This window comes from Delphinapterus leucas, chromosome 16, assembly GCF_059928025.1.
Source record: "Delphinapterus leucas isolate spDelLeu-1000000601 "Yukka" chromosome 16, BTC_Dleu_Yukka2, whole genome shotgun sequence".
In the NCBI taxonomy this organism is placed as follows: Eukaryota; Metazoa; Chordata; class Mammalia; order Artiodactyla; family Monodontidae; genus Delphinapterus; species Delphinapterus leucas.
Genome location: NC_143144.1, coordinates 79,548,135 through 79,570,112, shown reverse-complemented (window position 1 = coordinate 79,570,112; position 21,978 = coordinate 79,548,135). Strand labels below are relative to the sequence as shown.

At 48.5% G+C, this 21,978-nt stretch overlaps 1 protein-coding gene across 1 annotated transcript; it reads left to right on the top strand.

The window, feature by feature from the left end:
* Nucleotides 1-11,300: 11,300 nt before the first annotated feature.
* On the top strand, nt 11,301-14,503 carry NKX1-2 (NK1 homeobox 2). The gene is made up of 3 exons (XM_089898318.1): nt 11,301-11,597; nt 13,373-13,904; nt 13,936-14,503. The coding sequence occupies exons 1-3, from the start codon at nt 11,387-11,389 to the stop codon at nt 14,114-14,116; spliced, it is 924 nt and encodes a 307-aa protein (XP_089754444.1). The 5' UTR covers nt 11,301-11,386; the 3' UTR covers nt 14,117-14,503.
* Nucleotides 14,504-21,978: the final 7,475 nt, after the last annotated feature.

Below are 21,978 nucleotides of genomic sequence, written 5' to 3'. Positions count from 1 at the left end.
GATGCCCGTGCACTGCAATGAAGAGTAGCCCCGCTCGCCGCAACTAGAGAAAGCCTGCGCACAGCAACAAAGACCCCATGCAGCCAAAAATAAATAAATTTATTTTTTTAAAAATTGACTTCTCTTAGCCTGACTTAACTTTAAGTTTTCAAAAAAAGACCATATTAGGGTGGCCATTTTGTTTCAGGCTCTTGATTCACAGATGGGATGAAGAATTCATCAGAATATTAGAACTTTAACCCAGTTCAATGAATCGTGCGTGTCATGTTGATAAGTTTACTAGGAAAACTGTGTACTCCGCTGATTTTACAGGAGAAATATAAAATATAGTTCCTGCCCTTTGGGGATTTACAATCTGGTTGGGGGAGCAATGAATATGAGACCTCATATTAATCGTGGTTCTTGGGCTTCCCTGGTGGTGCAGTGGTTAAGAATCTGCCTGCCAATGCAGGGGTCATGGGTTCAAGCCCTGGTCTGGGAAGATCCCACATGCTGTGGAGCAACTAAGCCCATGCGCCGCAGCTACTGAGCCTGCACTCTACAGACTGTGAGCCACAACTACTGAGCCAGTGTGCCACAACTACTGAAGCCTGCGCGCCTAGAGCCTGAGCTCCGCAACAAGAGAAGCCACCGCAATGAGAAGCCAAAGCACCACAATGAAGAGTAGCCCCTGCTCTCTGCAACTAGAGAAAGCCCACACACAGCAAAAAAGACCCAATGCAGCCAAAAGTAAATAAATAAAATAAAATTTTTTAAAAAATCATGGTTCTTAGTTGCAGACAATAGAAACTTCTCCAGCTAGAGGGGTATGTTTATACAAGGCATCAAGGAGCTTACAGATTTCCAGGGGGACTGGGTAACCAAGCTCAAGTACCACACAGCAAAGAGCCGTGCAGCTCTGAGAAATGCCCAATTTCATTGTTCCACTGAGACCACTGCCCCATCACTTGGCTCTTAAGATGACAGGGACCTGACACTACTGCCCCGAAAGAACCAAATCCACCTACCATACCTTCAGAGAATTCTCCCTCTCCACCTATGGTCACCATCTCACTTTCACCATGTCTGGCTTGGTGGAACCTAGTGCAACCTGCAAGGGAGTCTGGGAAATGCAGTGTTTGCATTCCAGATTCTGTGGTACAGGAACTGAGTGAGTCAGTCTGGATAATCTACCACGATCATCATGAGCCATACATCACCCATGTATAGAACTTCAACTCTGTGGGCTTAGTGGGTCCCAGGGTCCAAAAAGGTTTAAAGTGTGATCTTTGCCTTTGAGTCAAGACTGGGCAGAGAACAAGATGTACACGTTTAAGATTACTGATCAAACGGTGCAGAGTGCCAGTGAGTGACAGACAAAGCCAAGACGATGGGCTCTGTGGGCTGTGGAGGGCAGCTGTGGTTTCTGAGCAGAGGGGCAGCCTGAAATGGACCTTGAAGCATGGCTGGGTTTTAGCTTCATGCCAAAGAGGAAGAGGAGAAAGGGCACTTCTGCCTGTGGTGGTGAGTCCACGCGTAGTTCTCCCTCTCCCATTAGCTGGGCATGACCTTGGGCAAATCACTTTCTATATCTAAGATTATGGAGACAGAATAATGGCTCCTTGAAGATGCCCACGTCCTACTTCCCAGGACCTGTGAGTGTGTTACCTCACATGGCAAAGGGGACTTTGCAGATGTGATTAAGCTAAAGATCTGGAAATGTGAGATTATCTGGGATGACCCACATGGGCTCGATCTAATCACAAGAGTCCTTATAAAGGAAAGACGGAGGCAGGAGAAGAGTCAGAGGAGACATGATAACATGTCATGCCGAGGTGAGAGAGAGATTTGAAAATGCTACGCTGCTGGGCTTGAATACGAAGGAGCCACGAGCCACGAAATGCAGGCAGCCTCTAGAAGCTGGAAAAGGCGAAGAGATGGATTCTCCCCTACAGCCTCCAGAGGAACACAGCCCTGAGAACACCTTGATTTTAGGACTTCTTGCCTCTAGAACTGTAAGAGAACAAATTTGTGTTTTTTAAGCCACTAAGTTTGCGGTAATTTGTTACGGCAATAATAGGAAATGAATACAGGGACCCGAGCCTCTCACCTGAAGAATGCCATGTTGGTCCAAGGCAACAGATCTCTCGAAGTGTGGGCTCAGACCTAACCCAAAAGTCCATGACCTTTCTTTGGATGTAACAGAAGAGCACTGTATAAGTTAGAGTTGTTTTGGCTGCATGTAACAGAAATCCACCTGTAGTTGCTCAACCAGATAGACTTACTCTTTCTCATATATCAAGAAGCCAAGAGGACTGGAGAATGGACTTGAGGATATGGGGATGGAGAAGGGTGAGCTGTGACAGGGCGAGAGAGAGTCATGGACATATATACACTAACAAACATAAGGTAGATAGCTAGTGGGAAGCAGCCGCATGGCACAGGGATATCGGCTTGGTGCTTTGTGACCGCCTGGAGGGGTGGGATAGGGAGGTTGGGAGGGAGGGAGACGCAAGAGGGAAGAGATATGGGAACATATGTATGTGTATAACTGATTCACTTTGTTATAAAGCAGAAACTAACACACCATTGTAAAGCATCTATACCCCAATAAAGATGTTAAAAAAAAAAAAGAAGCCAAGAGGAAGTCAGCCCTGGGCAGGTACAGCAGTTCCCAGGAACATCAGGAAATAGTCTACCTCCAACTTTCTGCTTCACCATCCTTAGGCTTTCACCCTCATGCTGTCAAGATGTCTGCTGTACCCCCAGGCATCATGTCTGCATTTCAAGAAAGAAAGGAAAGGAAAAGGGAAAAGGGCCTCTGACAACTGAGTCTTGCCCTTTATACCAGGAAAAACAAAAGCTGCCCCAGAATCCAGACCCAACAGATTCTTGTTTATATCTTTTGGGCCACAGCTAGTCAAGTGGCACATTAACACTCCAGTGTGCAGGGATGTAAGAGCTTGGCCTCTTACATTTCCAATAACAAATCTACAAATCATGTCTGAATTTCAGCTTAAATATGAATCCTTCCAATCCTCTTTTGCTGTAGTAGATGTGTGTATAATCCTTCCAGACTTGCTTGTATTAGCTAGGACTCTTTGGTTGCCAGTGACAGAAACCCAACGGCAAATGGCTTAAATTTAAAAGGAATTTATTGGCTCTTGTAACCAGTCTAGCAATTGATGGCTTCAGATGTAGCTGGTTCTAAGGCTCGAATGGTGGTGTTCTGGGCTCTCTGACTCTCCATTTCTTGGCTCTGCCCCCTTCTCTGGGTTCACTTCCTTCTCTCCGTGTGGCCAGGCTCTCTCTAGGCAGTGGGGAGGGAGGGCTGTGGCAGTTCCAGGCCACAGAGCCCTGGGTAAACCATATGGTAAAGAATATTTTCCTTAATTTGGCCTGATAGTTGCAGAAAGAACTCTGACTGGCCCTCATGTCTGTGTTCAGGGGGAAGAGGTACTGTGATGATGCAGCCTGACTTAGGTGCAGAGGAGGGGCACTTGAGTAGAGCCTCACCACGGCCACATAGAATGGGGGAGGAATGCCCCCAGCAAAAGGCAGGGCGTTGTAACAAGAGTGTTATGGTCTGAAAGTTTATGTTCTCACAGAATCATGTGTTGAAATCCTAACCCCTAAGGTGATGGTATTAGGAGGTGGGGCTTTTGGGAGGCGATTAGGTCATGAGGTTGGAGCCCTCATGATTGGGACTGGTGCCCTCATAAAAGAGACCCCCGGGACTTCCCTGGTGGTGCAGTGGTTAGGAATCCGCCTGCCAATGCAGGGTACACAGGTTCGAGCCCTGGTCCGGGAAGATCCCACGTGCCGCGGAGCAACTAAGCCCATGTGCCACAACTACTGAGCCTGCATGCCACAACTACTAAAGCCCGTGCACCTAGAGCCCGTGCTCTGCAACAAGCCACTGCAATGAGAAGCCGACGCACTGCAACAAAGAGTAGCCGCCGCTCACCGCAACTAGAGAAAGCCCACACACAGCAACGAAGACCTAATGCAGCCAAAAATAAATTAAAAAAAAAAAAAAAAAGAATCCACCTGCCAATGCAGGGGACACGGGTTTGAGCTATGGTCTGGAAAGATCCCACATGCCGCGGGGCAACTAAGCCCGCATGCCACAACTACTGAAGCCTGCGTGCCTAGAGCCTGTGCTCTGCAACAAAAGAAGCCACTGCAATGAGAAGCCCACGCACCGCAACGAAGGGTAGCCCCTGCTTGCCACAACTAGAGAAAGCCCATGCGCAGCAATGAAGACCCAATGCAGCCATAAATAAATAAATAAAAAGAGAGACCCCAGAGAGCTAGCTCATTCCTTCCACCATGTGAGGACACAGTAAGAAGTCAGCTGTCTGCAACCTGGAAGAGGGTTCCCCCCACAACCCGAACATGCTGGCACCCTGATCTTGGACTGCCAGCCTCTAGAACCGTGAGCAATACATTTCTGTTGTATATAAGCCACTCAGCCTGTGGTATTTTGTTTTAGCAGCCCAAACAGACTAAGAGGAAGAAAGCAGGAAGAGACACCGTGCAGGCAAGATTAGCAGGTGTCTACTACCCACAGAGACCCTTCATTCTGACCAAAGTCTGTTTTCCCTGGAAAGTGAAACCGGACCAAGGGAGGCCTACCTGAGCCAAGGAGTTCTGTCTTATCACGGTGGGCCTCAGTGAAAGAAAAAAGTAGAGATCCATTGATCCAGAAGTGTCTCTCCAGCTTTAGTGTGCATTAGAAGATTCCTGCGGGAGAGGGCCTGATTGGTCCTGCAGGAGGCCACTCCCACCCTGGGGCCCTTGATTGGCGATCCCACCACTACCACATGTAAGGGGGATATCTGAGCAAAGTCAAATTACCAGTACCAGAAAAGGGGATGAGATGCTGATCCCCAAAAGCAAGGGATGTCCACCCGGGCTGGATGGAAGCCCACTGCCCACTCGCCAGGATGCAAGGGCTGGCCAGAGTCTCTGAGAAGGTAGCATGCATGGGCAGGGGACCCATACACATCTTACCCAGAACCTAGCTTGTCCAGGGACCAAGGCTGCACAAGCAGCTGGAACAGATAGTGAAGAGCCTGGCATTCAGGGCAGAGGCCTTTAGTCTTCACCCCACGAACCACAGGAGCCATGGAAACACCCAAACAGTGAAGGTGGGGTCACTTGACATACGCATGGCTGGAGTGGCAAACTTGTGACCCACAGACCTGTTTCTGATGGCCTGATTTTCAACACTGTGAACTGATTACCAGCATTGGAGATGTCACGTAAGAGTTCAGATTTCCAGGCTTCCCTGGTGGCGCAGTGGTTGAGAGTCCGCCTGCTGATGCAGGGGACACGGGTTCGTGCCCCGGTCCGGGAAGATCCCACATGCCACGGAGCGGCTGGGCCCGTGAGCCATGGCCGCTGAGCCTGCGCGTCCGGGGCCTGTGCTCTGCAACGGGAGAGGCCACAACAGTGAGAGGCCCGCGTACTGCAAAAAAAAAAAAAAAAAGAGTTCAGATTTCCAGTTTCTCTGAGGCAATGTGGAGATCTGGGCAGCACTGATCAGCCTTCCTGCAAGGGCACCACCCACCAGCTGGAGCAGCAGCCCTTCAACGTGAGTCGCAGGTACTCCAGCCGGCCAGGGTCCTCGGCCAGCTGGCTTGCTCACGGAGGCCAGGGCTGGCCCTCCAAGGGCTGGAGTTAGCATAGCCATGTGAGGTGAACAGCCTGCTGGGGCAGCAAGGCTGCAGGCAGGGAGGCCAGGAAAAGAAGATTAAAGGCATGAATAACAAAGGACGAAATAATGCCATTTGCAGCAACATGGATGGACCTGGAGATTATCATACTAAGTCAGTCAGACGGAGACAGACAAATATATGATATCACTTGCATGTGGCATCTAAAATACGATACAGGTCTTCCCTGGCGGTCCAGTGGTCAAGACTCCGCACTTCCACTGCAGGAGGAGCGGGTTCAATCCCTGGTCAGGGAACTAAGATCCCACACGCCGCTTGGTGTGGCCAAAAGTTTTAAAAAATAAAAATAAAATAAAATATAAAATAAAATAGGATACAAATGAACTTATTTACAAAACAGAAACAGACCCACAGACATAGAAAACAAACTTATGGTTACCAGAGGGGAAAGGAGGTGGGGGAGGGATAAACTAGGAATTTGGCATTAGCAGATACAAACTACTATATATAAAATAAATAAACAACAAGGTCCTACTGTATAGTACAGGGAATTATGTTCAGTATCCTGTAATAAACCATAATGGAAAGGAATACGAAAAAAATATATGTATCTGAATCACTTTGCTGTATACCAGACAAAAACACAGCATTGTAAATCAACTATACTTCAATTAAAAAAAAAAAAGTTTGAAGGCATGAAATTTGGGCACAGAGGTGGGGAACAGAGGACTTTGTCCCCTGCCTTGCAGGAAATCACCCAAGAATGATAGATCATACAGATCTCCATTCAACCGGGAAGCAAGTGCTTCATATACTTGCCAAGCCCTACCTTTCTCCCTTGTCTATATTCTGCCTGTGCCTCTCTTTGTACGGTATGAACATGGCGTGTGATGCTCACAGTCAGAAAGAGCCTGCATTGTGTCCCTGTTCCTTCTACCTCTGTCCTTCCCCAAGTCTCTCCTCATGTGTCCTCAGCTTGTCACTTGGCATTTTCCCCCCATTCTCTTTCTCCCGATGACATGTCTCTACTTTTCCAGGTGCCCAGAGCAATTTGGTTTGCCTGGCAATTCCCTTCTCTTGGGTTTCTCCTGGGAATATCTTAAAACGTTAGAAAACACTGAATGTAAGAGCTTCCAAAACTGCACCCCAAAACCTGCACCACGGTATCCTCCCAGGCAGTGCCAGGGCTCTAGTCATTTTCTCAGAGGTCATTTTCCATATCCCATTTCTGTGTGTAACTTTGAAGGAAAGCCATTCGATAAATGTCTACAATTGGACTTCACCCTGGGGCAGGAATGTGACTTCCTTTAAGAGAAGAACTTTACCGAACCAGGCTCTGAAATCTCACTTCCCTGGTTCAAATCTCAACTTCACCACTTCCTAGCTCTGGGGTCGTGGGCAAACTTGCTCTTAAGCTTGGTTTTCTCGACTGTAAATTGAGGATATAATAGTGCCTGCTTCATGGGGTCGTGCATGGGGAGGGTTAAATGAAATAACCCCAAATAAGCAAAAGCTTAGCCAAGTGCCTGGTCCAGAGCAAGTGCCCAAGAAAGAAGAGCAATTACTGTTAATACTAATTGTCGCTATCAGGACAATACCCACTCCCATTGTTTTCTCACCTTCTTTGATGCTTCCTCCAAATTTCTGAAATAAAGAAATGGATTGTTTTTTTAACCTGTTGATTTCCAAAAAGAAATACTGATTTCTTAAAGCAAGATATATATGTGGATTGCAGACTGGGGACAGGTGGGAAGGCTACACTTTAAGCTTTCACAAATCAAAGCCTCCGAAGTAGGTTTTTAAGAGGAATACTTGCTCTGCTTGGCAGTCAGAGTTCAAAGCCCTGGGGGGAAATGGTAAACTAGCCTTTAACTGTAAATGAACTCTCCAGCAACAAGAGATACAGAGTCAAGTAAACATTTAACAACTGATTCTGCTGCTCCCAGTAGTTTCTTTTTAACATCCAGTGCCTCGCCCCTCCCATTCTGCAGCCAGACTTCAGTTAAGGAAGTACGCGGTTCACTACTCCCCCTTTGTCACCGAGATGTGCCTTATGAAGCTGTTTCTTGGCATTAATGTCCTACCCCGTGGGCTGGCCCAAACTGCAGGGTTTTACCTGGAGAATTTAAGTTGTATTTTATTTCAGGAACATAAGATTTTATCTAAGGTGCTTTAACACAGCTCCTAAGACTGCTCTCCCTCTGCATGTACTGCAAATTCTCTCCATTGTTAACGCTGTTCACGGCTCTGGCAGCAGCTTCTCAAGGCTGTGCTGGAATTATAGGCCACTTTGTTTGTGGAATAGCTCGGGAAGCTTGGCACCATTGATTTGCATCAGTGCCTCCAGAATAGACTTTGCCTTCTCCTTAAAGATACTATCTAAACTGTGAAATTCATTAAATAGCCCCAGAAATGGATCAGGTTATTTAACACGACATCCCTAATGGCGCAATATCTCAGCTGTCTGCACTGACAGTGAACATTGTCTTGGATACTGTTATCAGCCCAGGACACCCGCTATGAATATTGATCCCGAGCTTGTTACAGCCATCACTTGCCATCAGGACAGGTCAGGGATGGAACCCACCTAGCATCAAAGCAATTTAAAGACAGCACTCAGGCGGAATTTTAATGCCCATGCTGAAAACACAAATCAACTCCATGCACAGGGGGAAAGTGGCTTGCTGGCTATGGATATCCTTATTATATAGGAACACCTTGTGTATAAATACACGCATGAGGACGTTAGCAAGTCAACACATCTCCAAATTGTTCCTATATGAAGTCTCACTGCCTTCTAGTCATTTACAAAGCAGGTGGCCAGAAACACAATTCCCCAAGGCACGCTCTCCCCTCACCAAGTTGAAGAATTTAACCTGTTCTTTGGGTGGGGTGCTTCTCTTTAAGCTGTGGGTGAATAAGAGGGAGGATTTTCTATTCCTGCAATGTCGATGGGAGACACCGCGGTGCTTCTTGTGGCATCTGTCTCCAGATGCCAAGTCCTGAGTGCAAGGGTTCACATAACCTTGTGCTGCACTGAACACACATATCAGAAATAAAGGACAAGGAAAAAAAGACAACTAACAGGAGTTCTTAAAGATTCACAGTCTTAAAGCACATGGCCTTTATGTGTTCTTGACTTTCCAATTTGTTGCTTCTACTCTCTCTGCTCCTTTTCTGTATTTAACACCTGTGGACCTCAAAGGAAAAATGATTCATATCATTTGAACAAAATTTTTGGAGACAATTGATAAAGTGAAATGAAAATGACCCAGGTTTGGCCTGCCCTGGCTTCTGCGCCTTACATGTCCCTCTGGTTGGGGGCATTCGGTGCCCTCTGGAATGCCAGCCCACCTTCCTGTGAAAGTGGTTTCAATATTTCTTACAGAACAGATAAGAAGAGGGACCATGGGATGCCAGAAACGTCCATTCTGGAGCTCCCTTAAAGAGATCTATTTCTAGCTACCTTGAAGAACCTAAATATGAAAAAATATGAATGTGGGTGGAAAAATGTAAAAGGGGACTGGGATCAGTGGGGAGGGAGAAAGAAAAAGATTTTTTTTTAATTTTATTTTATTGAAGTATACTTGATTTGCAATGTTGTGTTAATTTCTGCTGTACAGCAAAGTGACTCAGTTATACACATATACATTCTTTTTCATATTCTTTTCCATTGTGGTTCATTACAGGATATTAAACACAGTCCCCTGTGCTATACAGTAGGATCTTGTTGTTTAAGAAGGTTTTTTTTTTGTTTTGTTTTTTAAATCAAGTGAGAACTGGGTGAGAAAGACTTGTCAAAACAAAAAACAAAGTACCCTATCTGTGATCTGGAAGGTTCTGTGATTGGCAATCCATGTTCCTGGGCACCACGGTTTAGGGCCATGGCCACCTGCTTTGGTTTTCCCAAGGCCCACATTCCCTCTGATGGGAGGTGGTCCATTGGGCTTGGCCAGGGCACTTCCTGTTCTGATTTCCTTTTAAAAGCACAATCCATCTCTGCTTTAGGACTGAAGCTGGCTTGAATTTCGGCAGGGCTTTAAAGTCCCCAGGGAATACAGTGGCTGCCTCTGGGAGGGGCCACGAAGTTTGAATGAGAAAAGCTCCTAGAAGCTGGCCTGTAAGACCTTCTCTACAATAACGGAGGGGATTAGCAGCACACACCCCTCCCTCCTCCCCCACGCACTTCAGTGAGAAGGTTTCTCCTCCCCTTCCTACTCCTACCTGACCGGACAATCTTAATTGCCAAGTCATTGTTTGGAAACCCCATGGGGCAGGGAAGAAAGGGACAACAGCCTTAGAGGTAGTTCTGGGCAGAGGGGTAGAAGCCTCAGAATCTGCCGCTGAGATAAATGCTTAGCGCTCAGACTTCTCCCCAAACGACAAAAGGGAACAAAAGAATGTTAAGAAGGGCCTGGCTGGTGGAAGCTTCCCCGAGGACTGATGTACACCATCCCACGGGACTTGGTGGGGCAAATGGAAGCTTTTACAATTGTCTCTGTTCTTTGACCTTAAATCCAAACCAGGCAAACACCTTTTAACCTTTTTCTTCTTGGGGCTAGGGGGAGGATGAGGGTCAAAGATGCAGCCTGATTCCCAGAGACCCAATATCTGTGCACGTGATCAAACCTGTGACTCTGAAGAAAGCCTGAAGGGCATCAGGCATTGTGCTTGGCGTCCCTGCAGGCCAGGGCAGCCACCCTCACCTGGCTCACCTGCCCTCACCAGGGCATCTCACCTGGCTCTGAGACCGCAACCCGCAAGGTTTCCAAAGCGGCAAGTCCTCTTGGTGGGGGTTCAGACATCTCTCCAAAACCCCTACTGCCCTCTGACCTCCGGAGTGGAAGGGAAAACCTCTGACACAGTGCGGAACTTTCTTTCGTTATTTCCTAGCGAGCAGGACGTACTGAAAAGAATAATGGTCCGGGAAAGAAGCCCTGGGTTCGAATCCGGACTCTGTCACCAACTAACAGTGACCCTGGGCAACGTCACTTCTCATCTTTGAACCTTAATTTCCTCATCTTAAAGCTGGGATAATAGTCTTGCCAGGCCACGCCCACCGCACAGGGATGCTCAGAGGATCAAACGAGATGGCGCAAGTCTAAGGGCTTTGTAAACTGTAAACTGTGAGAACATGAGGGCTTTTAAATCTGAGGTGATCAGGTCTGAGGCCATTGCTGTGATTCACTGGAGAGGCAGGAGGTGTGCTGAGCGTTGCCTTGAAGTTATCAGTGCTGGCCTCAATTGCATTTCCAATTCAAAGGCGGGTGCGCTGGGGGAAGGGTGCAAATCGTAGCCCAAGTCAGGGTGGGTGTATTGGGAGGCTCTCCGGGACGAAAGCGTCCGACTTCCCTCCCTCGCGCACCCCGAGTTTCCGCAGGTTGGGCGGAGGAGCGCTGAGCCGGCGGCGCTGTCCCGGCGGGAGCGCGCATCAGACTCACCAAGGCGCCCCCTCGCCGAGGCTAGAGGTCCCCGAGCCTTAGTCTTGGGGCTGCTGCGAGCGCGCCCTGCACTTGGCGGGGGCCTGGGCAGCCCAAGTGCCAATCCGCGCTCAGCCCCCCGCGGCTCTCTCCACGCCCCCCCTCCACGCCCCCCTCCCCAGCTTCTCTTGGCCGTCCCGACCCTCCTACCGGCTGAGAACTGCTGCCGAGCCACAGCCGAAGGCAAGCCCGAGCGCGGCCATCCCGGACTCCGCGCCGCCGGCCTCCGGCCCGCGGGCGGTGGGCATGCTGGCATGGCAGGACGGCGGGGCCAAGGCGGCTCCCTCCCACCACAAAATCTCCTTCTCGGTTCTGGACATCCTGGACCCTCAGAAATTCACCCGCGCTGCGCTCCCAGCCGTGCGCCCTGCTCCCCGGGAAGCCAAGAAAAGTTTGGCAGAGGCCGAAGCAAGGAAGGACTCCAGCCGAGACCCGGCCCGGCAGCGAGAGACGCCTGGTAAGGATGCGAGGCGGCCTTCGGCCCCGGAAAGCCCCAGCTTACATGATACGATGGGAAGGTGGGAGGGAGAGCCGTGGATCGGGTGAGTAGCCCTTAGCGGCGTCTTCCCCAAGGGGAGAAGGCGCACAGGACCAGGCGCATAATTAAATTGACGCAGAAAGGGGGCCTCCAGCATCCTGGGTCAGGGGTTTGCCACCGAAGCCCGTCCCTGCTTACCCGCCAAGCAAGCAAGCACCCCAGCTCTGATTTACTCGCAGAGGAAACTCTTACCCAGCGCCCACCTCGTCCAGGCTCATTCATTTATTGGGCATTTAATTGTCCCCTATGTGCCAGGACCTGGGCTAGAGACTGAGATAAAAGTCAGCAAAAACTTCGAAACCTGCGAGGTAGACAGCATCCTTAACGAGGTAGACAGCATCATCTCTCCATTTTCTGGATGAGGAAGCTGAGGCTGAATCATGTGTCCGAAGTCTTAGTAGGCAGTGAGGTCCGGTTTTCGCACCCAGGGCCCACTTCCAACCATCCAGAGACAGCTGCAGAGACTCCGCTGCCCCGCACGCTCACTCTCCCCAGATCCAATCGTTGGCTGGGGCCGGAGTGGGGTGGGGTGACGGGAGGCTGTTGGTCCTTTCTCCCCAAAACCCTTTTGGATTTAACCCCTAACTCTGGGAATTCCTTGGCGGTCCAGTGATTAGGACTCCACCTTCCACTGCAGGGGACACGGGTTCGATCTCTGGTGGGGGAACTGGGATCCCACAAGCCGCGTGCGGCAAAAACAAACAAACAAACAAAACAACTCCTAACTCTGGAGGACACCTGACGAGGGGTCCAGGAAAGTTTGTGTCTGAAAGGAAAGACAAAAAACAGCAGGGCCCAAGCTGGGTGAGGCGCAGGCACGAGGTTCCCTGGAGGGACGCCGAAGATCGGGGGCTCAGGTCAGGGAGAGGCTTGAAGTCTCGGCAGCTCCCCCGCTTCCCTTCCCCAAGTTTAGCGGTGATTGTCTGGGGCTCTGGGCGCCTCTGGCGGCTGCGCTTGGGCCTGGGCGGTCTGCCTGGTAATTGTTCGGATCGCCCCTCGCAGGGGCCGCTCTCCCCTTTCCCCACCCCCATGATCGATATTCTATTACTGGCGCCTGCATATCTCCTGCCCGCAGCTTGCAGGTACCGACTTCAAACCCCCTTTTCCCTGTCTGATCCTAATATTGTTCGATTAAAACTTACCTTTAATAGATGACATCTATCGATCCGGCCCCGCACAAATCTGAAACTCTATTAACACGGCAGGAGAGAGAAGATGGGAAAGAGGGAATTTCACTTTAAAAGGGAGGAGGGGGCGCTTAATAACTTCTTTTTTAATTGCTGGCAGTTCCAGGCCAAAATAGGCTTCTAGGGACTGGGGAGACAGCCCCAAACGCACTTGACATATAGATGTCTTAATGTACAGCGATAAGGTTGTCCAATAAGGTCGTTATTCTTTCTTAATGCGGAGTGCCACTCATTCATTCGAAATACACTTCTCGGACGCCTACTAGGTAGTAGGTGGGTGAAGAGAAAGCGGGCACTACAACGCTAACTCCCACCTCCTGGAAAGGGCTTGCAACCAAGAGCGGTCGTGGGGGTGAGGGCAGGGAGCGCAATTCCGGAGAGGGGCAGGGCTGGGCTCAGGGTTGGGCAGAGAGAGCTGCCTGCTCTGGGGAGGACGAGGGCCAGGTCTAGGGACCAGGACCGGCCGGGTAGTTACGGGCTTCTGATCACCGTCCCCTTCTCCCCTAGATGCTGCGGGCCGAGGCGCCGGCTTGGCGTCCCCCCTGGAGGGCTCTGAGGCGGAGGAGGCGGAGGACGAGGACTTGGAGGACGCAGGGCGGCGGCAGCTGCGGGAGCGGACTGCGCGCCTGCAGGAGGCCCGGATGCGCTCCCCCGAGGCCCGGGCCGCGGCATCGGCGGCGGGAGAGAGCAGCGCGGGCGTTCTCGCGGGCTCCCCGGGCTCGCCGGGCTCCCCGCGGCCCCGGCGCCGGCGCTCAGAGCCCAGCTGCTCCAAGCCGCGGCGCGCGCGCACCGCCTTCACGTACGAGCAGCTGGTGGCCTTGGAGAACAAGTTCCGGGCCACGCGCTACCTGTCTGTGTGCGAGCGCCTGAACCTCGCGCTATCGCTTAGCCTCACTGAGACGCAGGTCAAAATTTGGTTCCAGAACCGCAGGACCAAGTGGAAGAAGCAGAACCCCGGCGCTGAAGGCGCGGCGCAGGCGGGAGTTGGCGCGCCCCAGCCTGGGACTTCGGCGGGGGCGGGCGGCGGCGGCGGCGGCGGCGGCGGCGGCGGCGAGCGGCGGCGCGGGGGCCAGCCCGGGTCAGCTGGGCCCGGCCGCGCATCCTTTCCAGACTTTCCCCTCCTACTCGGCGGCCAACGTCCTCTTCCCGGCCGCCGCCTCCTTCCCGCTGACGGCCGCCGCCGCCAGGGGCTCCTTTGCGCCCTTCCTCGGGCCCTCCTACTTGACCCCTTTCTACGCCCCACATCTATGAACCCGGAGCCCCTCGGGCCCCACTTCGTCCGGATTCACGAGTGATTGGCGTGGACTTGTGGTCCCCACCCCACGGAGGGGCGCCAACGCGCAGGGACTGCCCCCTCCTGGTGCGCGGGTGTCTGCGCGCCCCCTTCCCTTCGCGCTGCCGGGAGGCGCCGCCAGAGGGCAGGGAGAGGCCGCCTGCCGACTCCCCGCCGCGCGCCTCCCCGCCTAGCTGAACCCTGGAATTCACGCGGTCCACTAAAGGGGGTCAAGGATCTGCCATCTTTAAAAGTGTCCGGAGACGGAGGCTGTCCTTAAACCTTCCCGTTTCTGGACCTTGTTCTTCACTTTCGGTCAGGCTTAATTCAGTTCAAGGGTTCTTTCTGAGGGCCTGGGTGTTCGGCGGCGCGGGGCTAACCCAGGGGCGGGGATGGTGTCCAGAGGGAGACAAGACCCGCCCTCCAGCTGCTCACACCTAGGATGGAATCTTCAAAGGCTGTGGCTCACTCGGAGGGTAAGGAGCTTTCCCTTTTCACAGCTGATTGTTTCCCATTTCATACTCGATTACTGGCCCAAACCCAGCGATTCCTTCCAAATACCGAACAAAGTTGGAGAAAGCTGAGTCTGTGAGCGCACACTGCCGCCGTGAAATGGACTGCTTTTTAAATGCATAATACTCTACATTTTTAGGTCTTCGTTTAAGGTTAGGACTTGAGCGCAACTCTCATTCCAAACAGTCTCTCCACAGGCTAGTCCTGAGAAAATGTGTACCTGATTTTTCGGAGAAGACCGGAAGTTCTTTTGGAAAATGCAACAGCTTTATTTCTAGACTTGCCAGCTGAAGTAGACGCACTTCCACATCATTGCAAGTTTTTTTTTCTTTTTTTGCGGCACGCGGGCCTCTCACTGCTGTGGCCTCTCCCGTTGCGGAGCACAGGCTCAGGACGCGCAGGCTCAGCGGCCATGGCTCACGGGCCCAGCCGCTCCGCGGCATGTGGGATGATCTTCCCGGACCGGGGCACGAACCCGTGTGCCCTGCATTGGCAGGCGGACGCTCAACCACTGCGCCACCAGGGAAGCCCCCACTGCAAGTTATGAGAACAGCTTTGATAAACCACGGCTATGGCCCCAAAGGCATAAAGATAACAAAGAGACAAATGGCTCAACTAAAATCTTGAGGTCTATGCATGAGACTGCCCATTTGGGTATGCAGTATTTGATACTGTAAAACTTCAGTCTTGACTAATACGTTTGTCCCAGCAAATCCTAGGCTCCCAGTAGTGATCGAACCCGGGGGAGAGTTCGCGCCTCCAGCACACGCTGCAGTCATGAATTGGACTATATATATATATATATTTTTTTTTTTTTTGCAGTACGCGGGCCTCTCACTGCTGTGGCCTCTCCTGTTGCGGAGCACAGGCTCCGGACGCGCAGGCTCAGCGGCCATGGCTCACGGGCCCAGCCGCTCCGCAGCATGTGGGATCTTCCCGGACCGGGGCACGACCTCGTGTCCCCTGCCTCGGCAGGCGAACTCTCAACCACTGCGCCACCAGGGAAGCCCTGGACTACTTTTTTAAAGCACAAACTCAACGTTTTTAGAGCTTCATCTAAGATTCTGACTTGAAAGATACTCTGTTCCACACAGACTCTCCAAGATGGCATGGTGAACAAGCAAAAGGTCGTTAGGAGCTGTAAAAGAAGTAATTTTGGGGTGTAAAAAGCTACCATGGAAGCAAAAAGCATATTTATGATGGATTCAACTGCAGTAACTTAATATATGGATGAGCATTCTAACTGCTGCTTTTGTTATCTCCCTTAAGAATTAGTTCTGTAAAATTCTCTTGCCGGCTTTGTTTGGAATACCCTTCCTTTAGTTTTTTATGTGATATGATTTGTAGCCCGTATCTCAGAAAACCAGACCTCCCCAACTAGGTCACGTATGTTTCACTCTCACCTTTTTTCGAGGACTTTAGGCCCGGTGATATCTATATGGATACCATTCCTTGCTATTTCTTGATAGCCTGTGTCATTAATAATTAAATTTAATGATCAATGGCTTCTTGTAAAGTAAGAGCATGCTGTTTGGTATTATGAACACATGATATTATTATAATATTGAAATGTCTACTTCAGTTATTATCGGGAATGAGAAAATATTCCTTTCTTCCAAATTAAATGAAGACTTCACATTCGTGGGACTCTCATAAGATTTGAGAATATGTATTATTTAATTATAATTTGTTAATTAGACTCTTTTCCTTTTATTCTGAAGGAGAAAAGTGTCCCCAAACAATGCATTATGACTTTCTAAAAGACAACTGATGCCAAATGAGATTCAAAATGCAGTTACTATAGTAGAGAATATTATTTTATTCACTTTACATTTCGATAAACATTCCTTCAGTAACTATTTCTCAGTTTCTCAAAAGCAACATTCCATGTATCCCAGTAGGCAATTCAAATACACAGAGGCAAGTGCTGTAACAAAGAAGCTGAATTTCTGTAAGACTGGGAAACATTCTATTCCTCTCAGGTACCAGAATCACAGGAGACTCCAATTGGAGAGAGGGACTGGGGAGGGAGGTGGGAGGCTTATCTGTCTATGGACTAGCATGGAGTGCTATACTTCCTGACGTTTCTTGTTTCTTCGGATTTTAACAGAGTAATGCTCGAAGTGTGTGACTTTGGACTTCTGCTGCTTTAAAAGGCCCAGTGGCTTTCCAACCAAATTCTTAGACTCAATCTATTGATGTGTTTGTCTAATAAATTTTGTTTGTAATAATTTCTTGTTTAATTATTTCTTGTTCTTTATTAGCAAAGCTTTTAAATAATTTTATAATTATCAGAGGTTGTATATATGTATTCCCATTCCCACCCCCCACCAACTAGCATTCATCAATAGAGGGTATCTTTACCCTAACATGACTTTTTCTTTTTTGAAAATCAATTTCAGGGGCTTCCCTCGTGGCACAGTAGTTAAGAATCTGCCTGCCAATGCAGGGGACATGGGTTTGATCCCTGGTCCAGGAAGATCCCACATGCCGTGGAGCAACTAAGCCCGTGCGCCACAACTACTGAGCCTACACTCTAGAGCCCACGAGCCACAACTACTGAGCCCTCGTGCCACAACTACTGAAGCCGGCGCGCCTAGAGCCTGTGCTCCTCAACAAGAGAAGCCACTGCAATGAGAAGCCTGTGCACCGCAATGAAGAGTAGCCCCTGCTGGATGCAACTAGAGAAAGCCCATGTGCAGCAACGAAGACCCAACACAACCCCCCCAAAATAAATAAATAAATAAATAAATAAATATTTTAAAAAAAGAAAAGAAAATCAATTTCAAAGCCCCAAAGACAGCCGGTGCAGAAGGTCACCGAACACTAACAGTTGCTTTGTGGCTTTGGAATCTTTTTTTTTTTTTTTTTAAAGATTTTTTCGATGTGGACCATTTTTAAAGTCTTTATTGAATTTGTTACAATATTGCTTCTATTTTATGTTTCGGCTTTTTGGCTGCAAGGCATATGGGAGCTTAGCTCCCCAACCAGGGATTGAACCTGCACCCCCTGCACTGGAAGGCAAAGTCTTAACCACTGGATCGCCAGGGAAGTCCCCCTAACACGACTTTCTTAAGTCATCTTTTTCAGACCCTTGCTAGATACACACATAGTAGCTCCATTTGTAGGCGGTATACACAAAAACACATTTAAGGCCATTTCCATAGTGAAAGCAAAGCATCTTTACAGAATTTTAATTAGTGGCTACAAATTAAATCAACACCAGGTTTCCAGGACATTAACTTCCTAGCCTTACTTTACAAGTTCTGAATACCCCATAGTCTGGTAGGTAACTTTTCAGACTTGGGCCATCCACTGGTCATAAATTTCTGATGTTAAAAATGATCATTTTAAAATCAACTTATTTACAAGCCAGAAACAGACCCACAGGGGTGGGAGAGGGATAAAGTAGGAATTTGAGATTACCATATACAAACTACTATGTATAAGAAAACATAAACAACAAGGTCCTACTGTATATCACAGGGAAATATATTCAATATCCTGTGATAAACCATTAAGGAAAAGAATATGAAAAAGCATATATATGTGTATATCTCTCTCTCTCTCTCTCTGAATCACTTTGTTGTATACCAGAAATTAACACAACATTGTAAATCAACTATACTTAAAAAAAAATTACCATTTCAGATTCCCACTTGGAAACATGTAGCCAGGGAGCCTTATTTAAAGGAGTGATTAGAGAGCATTTTTGCGTTGAGAGACCCCCAACCATTTTATGGGCACAGATCAGCTTAGTGTATTTGTTCTTTTAGGAATGACTCTTAAGAACCTATTTAACTAGGTTTTTAAAATTATGAGTAGGCTAGCATAGAAATTCTTCAATACATAATAAATACATTTCAAAACATAATTCCATATGGTCAATTGAAGGGAAGCATCTAAGAGCCTAAGGGGAGGTGGGAAGACACAGATTCAGAGAAAGAGAAACAGGGAAAGAGAAAGGCCCCCTTCTCCCTCCAGCAGAAGGAAAACTCAGGAGGAGCCGCGTTGTGGAGACAAAGGGGGAGACACCCAGTGGGAGACTCCCAGTAGGGTTGCTCTTGCTGCACCTAACTCCTCCTGGTTCCCTTGGGCTGTGGTTTTCAAGGACGAGGTGAAGGCCCCTGGCCTCTGAGTGGTTGGGTTCAAAGCCACCTCCACCCCTCAGTCGACAGATGAACTTGGCAAGCTCCCCATGTCTCTGGGCCTCAGTTTCCTCACCATAGTGCCTGGCTCGGAGGACTGCACAAGAGTCTATGTGGAAGGCACTTAGTTCAGTGCCTGACACAATGAGGTAGTTGTTATCCCAGTTGAAGCTCCAAAGGACATTAAAGATGCTGAACCTAGGCCAACCCCCTCCTTTACAAAATTTTATTGCAGTAGAATAAACACAGAAAACTGAATATATCGGATGGGTACAGCTTGGTGCATCTTCACGAACAGAACACCTGTGTAATCAGTGCCCAGATCAAGAGCAGAACGCCAGGGGAGTCCAGATAAGGCGGTTTAAAAGGATCAGATAGGACACAGTGGCGCAGTGGTTAAGGCTCCGTACTCCCAGGCTTCCCTGGTGGCGCAGTGGTTGAGAGTCCGCCTGCCGATGCAGGGGACGCGGGTTCGTGCCCTGGTCTGGGAGGATCCCACATGCTGCGGAGCGGCTGGGCCCGTGAGCCATGGCCGCTGAGCCTGCGCGTCCTGAGCCTGCGCTCCGCAATGGGAGAGGCCACAACAGTGAGAGGCCCGCGTACCGGAAAAAAAAAAAAAAAAAAGACTCCATACTCCCAATGCAGTGGGCCCGGGGGTTCGATCTAGATCCCTCGTGCATACCGCAAGTAAGAGTTCCCATGCCACAACTAAGGAGCCCTGGAGCCGCAACTAAGGAGGTCGCCTGCCACAACCAAAGACCCAGCACAACCAAATAAATAAATAAACAAATATTTTAAAAAACAATAAAAGGATGAGATAATAAAATTAAATAGAATTTATAACATTTTCTTCCTGCATATCTCTATTTCATCTTACATCTCCTTCCCACTTTTTGGAGATTGGTGTCCTGGCAGACAGGATGATTCCTGATACACTGCTTTTCTGCCTGGGTGGCCAGATGATTTTGTAAAAAGGTGAGGCCTCACCGTGTCACTTGGCACCTACTACATTTTATATTGTATCATTATCTACTTGTTTCATCTGGGAGACCCTCCCCCCTGCACCCGCCAGCCCCTGTCTCTGGCAGTTCGTCCACATATTTTGTAGGTCTTATATCTCTCACATCGGAATCTGCTGGTATTCCACCAATTCTGTAGGCAGATAGGGTAGGGGGTCCCCAGACGAAAAGAACCAGATACAGCTTTTTGACATAAGAGAAGCCATTCTGACCTAAACCGTTTTGTCACCTAAGCCTGGCCACAATGCTTCTCCTTGAACAGGTCTTAGTAATTAATGATCTTAAGGGAACAAAGGAAAGCAAGAACAGAAGAAAAGCAGTCAAGAAACAATAGTGCAGTAATAAAACAGAGTCCTAGTTCCTCCTCAAGGGATATACATAACAATCTAATACATATCTTTGAGTTGTTCTATGGGAATCAAGGCCCCCATCCAGGTGGAGGATGGTTAACTACTTGCTAAGACCCCAGACTGGTCGGAAGCCAGGGAATGATGATGTTGACCTTTTCTGACCCTCAGGACTAAAGTTTAGACTGTAGACCTTTGCCCCAATTGTAAGCTGAATCCTCCTCTACTCGAGCCCCTTCATGAATATGCATGTCCCCTTAGCTTAAAACCCCCAGTTTTGCTGTTCAGGAAGACACTGATTTGGGAAAGATGCCCAGTGTCCCCACTTGCTGCAAGTAATAAATCCTTCCTCCTCCCGATCTTCAGCTTCGGTAGGTCTTTGGGCTCAACACCCCCTAAGAGGTGAACCCAGTTTTCGGGTAGAACTGCTGTTAAATGATTGAGCTATGTTTTCACTTCTTGTTTAGTCTAATTTTGTTTTACTCTTTCATGTTTAGGGGTAGTCCTCTTTTTCAACTTTTTCAGAAGTTTGGATAATAAACTTTACTGAATTTAAAATGATTTGAAAGGAAATCTCATAATAAAGAAGCTATTGGTGATTTTGCATAGTCACAGAAGTCATTTTTTCTTTCCAGTCATCACAGATGGATAAAATCGGTAAAACTCAACTACTTAGAAAAATGATTATGTACTTGGATGACACAGCAATGGAAAATTGCTCTAAGTTTTCTCACTTCTCGCAAGTTCTGCACCATTTCATTGCAGAGACTGGCGCCAGTCCACAGGCACAAACTGAGTAGTCTGCTTTATTTACTCTCCCCCGAGCCCTGGATTTAGAAGTCTTAGCCTTGAAACTGGAAATGTAGTCCAGTCCTCTGACCCAGCAATCTCACTCCCAGGACTTTATCTTCTAAAGTCACGAAATGTCAGAGATAAGGTTCTCTATTGTGACACTGTTTGCAATGCCAAAAGATTGGAAATAATCCAAGTGTCCAGTAATATGGGGCTATTAATGCAGGTATAAACAAAAGAATGAGGGTGATCTCTCCATATTGACACAGAGAGAGCTCCAGGGCATATTAAGAGGCAAGGTACAAAGAGTACATACAACCTGCTGTCTCAGTTGTTATAAAGTAGAGGAAATAATGACATGTTTTTATTTTTTATTATTCTTATTTTTTTTAATATTTATTTGGCTGTGTCGGGTCTTAGTTGTGGGTCTTAGTTCCCCCTCAGCATGTGGGCTCTTAGATCGAACCTGTGTCCCCTGCATTGGAAGGCGGATTCTTAACCACTGGACCACCAGGGAAGTCCCATGTTTTTATATTTACTTCTATTGCATGAAGAATCATTGGAAAGATAAACAAGATGCTAATGTGAAGGGCTGCCCTTGGTGGCGACAAAAGCTAGATGGGCTTGGGGTAGGAAGAAGTCTTCTCAGTGTGTACTTTTTAATTTGTTTTGATTTGTAAATGAAGTAAATGTATTAACTATTTACAAAACAAAAAGAAGTTGCTTGGGGGAGAAAATGTCAGAGAGGAAAGTAGTTCTACAGATACTTGTAATTCAGATGTTTCCAAAGTTCCTTCTAGTATCAATCTTTGGATATTAAAGGGAGAATGGCAACTCTCTTTTGACCATCTGCCCAGTGGGGCACCGGGCTACTTACTATCCTGGATTTATCTCAAGCTTTCTTTTAGAAAATTAACACATGTGGGAAGGTGTTACCAAAGCTTGTTTATCGACCAGAAGAAGGCCAGTTCAGAGTGAAGTTCATCACATATAATCTAGCCCAACAGGGCTTCCCAAACTC

Excerpts from the sequence above, each read along its gene's own strand:
- NKX1-2 (XM_089898318.1), top strand. The coding sequence starts at position 11,387 with ATGCTGGCATGGCAGGACGGCGGGGCCAAGGCGGCTCCCTCCCACCAC. Across the intron at positions 11,598-13,372 it reads CCGGCAGCGAGAGACGCCTG|ATGCTGCGGGCCGAGGCGCC; the intron begins GTAAGGATGCGA and ends CTTCTCCCCTAG. Across the intron at positions 13,905-13,935 it reads GGCGGCGGCGGCGGCGGCGG|CAGCCCGGGTCAGCTGGGCC; the intron begins CGGCGGCGGCGG and ends CGGCGCGGGGGC.